General features: G+C 40.2%; 1 protein-coding gene across 1 annotated transcript in view; it reads left to right on the forward strand.

The window, feature by feature from the left end:
* Window positions 1–4,810, forward strand: part of LOC149456584 (solute carrier family 22 member 6-B-like) — a 92,430-nt gene extending 87,620 nt beyond the window's left edge. The window contains exon 10 of the mRNA XM_089684772.1: window positions 4,623–4,810. Coding sequence (XP_089540898.1) covers window positions 4,623–4,686 — 64 coding nt within the window. The 3' untranslated portion in view covers window positions 4,687–4,810. The remainder of the gene's footprint in view (window positions 1–4,622) is intronic.
* Window positions 4,811–6,000: the final 1,190 nt, after the last annotated feature.

The raw sequence follows: 6,000 nt of genomic DNA on the forward strand, positions 1-6,000 counted from the left end.
TTTTGACATTTTGATCATTTCCATTCTGGATAATAGTTGAGACCATGGTGTCAGCTGAGAGTGCCAATTAAGTGCTTACCCATTGTATAGAGCAGAATGCAACACTGTGGCTCCAACCCTACAGCTGCTACCTCAATACTATGTCCCTGCAGAGCTGCAGTGATGTAGCAGTTGGTGGTTGGAAACTGTGGTGCACAGCAGGGGACATAATCATCTGAAAAGCCTAAAAGTGTTGGATGCTGAAGATTCTTTGGCCAATGTTGCTCTAAAGACAGCAAAAACAGGTAAGATAGCCCAGCTCCGCTTCTACTGATGCAAGACAGACAGTGGGACAGGTGAATATTTTAACTGTTCTATTAAAGGATGGCTTTTCATGCGCACAATAAAACACACAATAGCATTTCTACTAATAAAATTCACTGCAGTCCAATGTTGCATACATCAGGCTACATGAGTGTATATATACAGTATATATACTCTTTGTGCAAACAAAGTCCATCGGCTGAACATGTGTATCCAAAATACATTTGTGTAAGTTAGTTTACTAGTCTGTAAAAACAAGATCAAAGCACCAGTTCATCATCATGCCAAACCTATATATAGCAAGGTGCTGGCTTTCATTTACCTCTTGTGGAATACTTGTGGTCTCTTCACCAGCTCTTTCTTTTTGCTAACTTTATTCACAGTATCTATGAGATGTAGTGAGTGGGGGGAGGGAGCGCTAAGACGCATCTACCCTGTGTTCATTTGGGGATGAACCATCAACAGTGGGGGTTAGTAGAAGGTCCATGTGGAGGTGGTGTCCAAGTCCATCTGTAGTGGGGCACTTGTAGTAGTATGGACTTGTCCGAGGAGGCAGCCCGCTGTAAGAGCTTGTAGATACTCCTAATGCAGATAGAGAAGAGAGACAGCAGCGTCACTCTAAGCGTAGACGGTTAAAATCAGGCAGATTTAATGGTGAAATTGCACTCATATAGGTAGCTAACAGGTAGGCATGTCAAGTGATGGAGGTCTAGTGGGAGCATCAGGTCCTTTGGCCGTGCTCTGGGTTTTTTCCCACTGCTCTGGTGGTGTCCAGGGCTAGGGGGGTAGCAAAGGGGCGCAGGGAGGCTCGCAGGGATGATGTCACTGAATGGACCGTGTTTTCAAGATGGCGCGCATTTGGAGCATGCTTACTCCTTCGTCAGGCCGATCTGGTGGCCATGTTAGTGTGGGCTTATATGGGCAAAGCTGGTAGGTAGGGCTGACCAGTCAATTAAGTCACATGGCGAGCAGGGGTGCAACAATAACAATAAGACAATAGGAGCGCTGGAACAGGAGATTGCAAAGCTTAAATGATATGCATGAAGCACAAGGATATATACACATGAAACTAAAAAGGATATGCCAGTAATACTCACAGCAAAAGTTGGTGGCTGGGGGGAAAAGTGAGGGGGAGTAAAAAAAGTCTCATATGTTTTGGGTTTTTTTTGTTTTGTTTTTTTTCCCCAAGGTTTTTATTCTCCAATGTTTCCTTTATCTCCCCCACCCCTTTGTTAACATTTAGTGATGGGACTGAAGCTGTAATTTGCAGTGAGTGTAGCAATGGGATCAGATATTCAGACACTGGGTTTTTTCTTTCTGTGAGTGGGCGGGAGTCATTCTTTGTGATTGATAAGCATCTGCAGAACAGGACAAAGTGATTGACAATTGACATTAGTTACATTTGTAAGACTTATTTGTCTTTTTTTTTTAATAGTGTGGTGCCAAAAAGTGCTTGTTTATTTACCATCTCCTTTTATTTTGGTGAATCAGTATGGGAAGGTGGGTGATATCTGGGGATCCCTTAATTTTTTAAAGGGGCTTTCAGACTTTTATACGCCCTCACCCACTGACCTTTAAAACCACTGAGCCAGGGTTGTGGGGAAGAGGACTTTGTCCTTGTCAACATAAGGAGAAGGTGTTTTGCCGGGGGGACCATCCATGTTGAGCGCTCGTGTTCTGGTATGGCTGAGAAGGGTCTGTAATGGATTTTGGGGGATCTGATGCTTTTTTCTTTCTTTTTTTTTGCATGGGCTTCCCCTTAAAAATCATCCCCATGCATGTTATTTTTTATTTTTAATGTTGCCCTTTAAAGCGATAAAAAAGTGCCATTGGTGATTTGACATAATAAAGCTTACCTGTAGGTAAAAAGAATATCTCCTAAATGTGTACTGTCGTTAGCCGGTGACTTCACTGGTGCATGCCGTGGCTTGTGGGAGTGACATCACCACGAGGGAGGAAGAAAGGGTGAAGATGACAGCCCTGTCAGCGGTGACAACGCACCGCTGGAAGGCATCGTTCTAAGGAAGTATTAAGTATGCAGTGCACATTATGCCATTGCCTTGCAGGGTATTTTTTATGTCACAGTTTACTACCACTTTAAGCATTAATAAAATTATGGCTCCCTGGAAAACTGAATTTTTAAAAATATTTCTTTGCTTTAGCATATGTTCCCCAAGGCAGTGCCCAGGCCCCCATATCATTTATTTGACAATCCCCTGCTCGTTAGCCTAGAAATTACTGTTTTTTAACATTTGACTCCTATTGACTTCCATGGGGTTCAGATTTGCCCCCAAACTACAGTAGTCTGCCAACTAACCCAGAACCATACACAGGTATGTATGGCTTATCCCTAATAAACACTAATGCATTTGTTAAAATGAGGAAGGAAGAATTCATATATAAAAATGTCATTGGACTTAAAAAAGAAAAAAGGGAGAGTGGGGTGTGGGGCAAGCAGTACTGTCAAAGGAAATTTTGGTTTGTTAGTGGTATCTTTTAAATTGCCTTAAGCTGGCAATACACTGCACAAATTTCAGCAAATTCCTGCTGAATCTGGCAACATTTGAGTTGTTGATTGTCCATTATACATTTTTTAAATTACTTTTGTTGAATAAGGCAGTCAAAAAATTCTCAGCCAAACAGTGCTTGCATTCAATCAGATGCAAACACTTTTCAGGTATTCAGCAGAAGTTAGAGTGCCTGTTGAAAACAATAGCCAACATTTCTTTATCCATACTGCTTGGATCCATGGATGGGGTAATCGATGGGTGTCTTTCCTTAGGCGTTCTCTGATTGGACAAGGTCAAGAGGCAGGGCTGTAATGTCACAATCTCCATTTCACCCAATCAAAGAACACTGCATATATTGAGAAAAATGAAAAAGAGCCTCTTATCTCAATTAGGAACAGCAGAGGCCAGCACACAGATCTTGCCAGAGCTGTAAACAGCTAATTAGGCTTGGCAGGATGTCTGTTTCCACAAACCATAAAAAACTTTACAGATTAACACTTCCCTCTAACCTATAGTAAAACAATGACAAACTTAGTCAAGCCTGTCACACATGATGCATAAGGGAATTAAAGCTCTAGAAATGCATAGCTTGCCATAAAACAGCTTTCTGAGACCTCCGCCTAACCCACAACTTAACAAAATCCACACACAATTCATAGAATCCAACAGGAACAGGACACATTAATACTAAGTATATATTTGAATGGGGAATATCATACCAAGTAAATCAAGGTAATACATGACTACGTTAGCAAATACAAAAGGGAAGAAAGCCATCTACTCCATCCTGGGTGACATACCCATCCAAAATACTATGTGTTTGGTGTCTCTGGACACAAAATATAATTCTGAATAATAATCTATCAGTTTCCAGAATGCAACCTGGACATAGTGGAAGATATTAATATTAGTTTAAAACTACGTGTAAGGGAGGGGCCGCCACAGCCATAAAACGTGGTGACCCCCCCCCCCCACCCATTAAACAAAGTAATTGGTCAGATGGTCTCTGGTAACACCCCTTTGATATGACAGAAAAAGGTAAATGCCAGGACCTGTGGGCAAGTTCTCACTTTACCATCAACAAAGGAACTTCTGTCAACACCTTGCTCATTGACTGAACTCTGCTAAAACCAGGACTTTGCAAACATTCTTCATTTTCACCTACTTTTTGTTTCTCTGTTGCTTTATTGTTCTTTTTATTTCTTTGTAACATTTTTTTTCTGTAAATATTTTCATTTACACCATTTTGACTTTTTCATCATTATACCCTATTTTGAAAAGTGTTAAAACTGTCTCTAAGGCTTTTAATACAAACTAAAAGACTCCCTTCTCTTGAAAAGTGCTACTGTATACGATAATCCTCTAAATATGCCTGTCTGAGGTAACAGTGTGTGTTACAGATATTTATTCTAAAATCATAGTTGTTTTTCTGAAGATTGTGAGTTCTTCCTTCTCAGTAAAAAGGCGGTGGTGTCGTTTAAAGAATTAAGTGCTAATTAACCTAACCCAGTGACAATCGCTCCCAGGCTGCTGGCACATAGATTGTGGTCCTGCGAGCTGGAAAATCTTTGTGCAGGGTGCAGCTGAGAGTGGTATTGTTACGTAAGTGACAGCGAAGTGTGAGATTGGCTGGTACTTTGTCACAAGTTGGTGAGAAGAGCAGAGGTTAGGCACCACGTTCGTCACACTGGAATTCAACTTCAAGATACACTGTTTTTTTAAGGGTCTCCTCAGTCTGCTCTAGTTGCCCTTTATTACTGTGATTTTTTTGGGATTAGTTAATTACTTTAATGTTTTTTTCTTCCTCAGAACTCCTCATCAAGATGAGGTCACCAAATATGCTAAGGAGATGGCTTTGAAGAGCACTATATGAATATGAAATATGATACCATATGAAACAATACATGGAAAAACCTAAGTCTGCTCATTTTATCACCCTTGGCAATACTAAATGTGGAAGAAAATACTGTATATGCTTAATAATCTAGGAATTAAGTTATCACCACTGTTCAATTTAAGATTAATAACCATTTTGCAATCATAATCACTCTGCTTTTTATTGTGAACATCTAATTCCTCATGACACACAGAAAAGACTTGATTTTTCAACTGAAGTTGGGTTTAAAGAGACAAGATTGTAAGATGAATCAGGAAAAATCTAGGTTAGTGTGTTTAAAGTGTTTTCTATATACTGTACCATTTGTGATGTGGTGTGTTAGTATTAGTTGATCTGTATCAACAAGTCAGCTACCAAGGAATCAATTTTACTCTTGCAGAAAATAAGCCACCAGCACTAGCAGTTTGTAGCACCAGCCACTCTGTTGTAATCTTAGTGATAGCAAGGTTCCATTCTAGAGCTAGGACACACTATGTTGTAGACTCAGTGGGGTTCCTGGTGCAAACATACAAACCAGAAGAGCTTGGTCTGGAATACATTCCCATTCCAGCACTGTGCCTAGCTCTGATATAGCTATCCAAGGCAGCTGGAAACAGACAGAAATCATGCTGTTCAAAGCCAGTGAGGGGTTGATCTCCGAGCAAACTGAAAATGCTAAAGAAAAAGACTGGGCACATTGGATGATAAGATTTGGAAAAAAAAGGCCCAATATATTGGCTTCTGTTCTGTTACTAGGCTAATGAACCAAAAAGTGGTGGTTGGTTGTAGAGGGTGCCTGTCACCATGAGTTAAATCGATCAAATGGCCCAAGCATCTGCTAAAGTGCTACTCATGATAAGGCTCGTCTTGTTAGTATTTATTAGATGTGGTTGCAAAAATAATGGTCAATGAAGCACTTAAAGCAAACCTGAGAAAAATATAGTCAATTTTTTTTTTAAATTACAAAAGATTTATAGAATCAGTGGAGGAATTAATGATCCAAAGCTGAAGTTTTGCAAGGTTTTTGATCATTTGAAGGATGGTCAAACAATAAAACCTTTTCTGGATCAGTAGTATTTCTACAGTCAGCTTGCTATGTGGTAAACACTCTTGTCTTGCAGCTCTTAGTTAGAATCTGTCCAAAACTATGTGGCAGATTTACTAAATCTACCCTGCACTCAGAATCTGGTGCAGCTGTGCATGGTAACCAATCAGCTTCTACCTTCAGCTTGTTCAATTAAGTTTTGACAATAAAGCCTGGAAGTTTACTGGGTCCAATGCAGAGTTGCACCAGAAGTTGTACTCTTCAGT

Source organism: Staurois parvus, unplaced genomic scaffold, assembly GCF_062004578.1.
Source record: "Staurois parvus isolate SC_StPar_1 unplaced genomic scaffold, SC_StPar_1.0 ptg000356l, whole genome shotgun sequence".
Lineage (NCBI taxonomy): Eukaryota > Metazoa > Chordata > Amphibia > Anura > Ranidae > Staurois > Staurois parvus.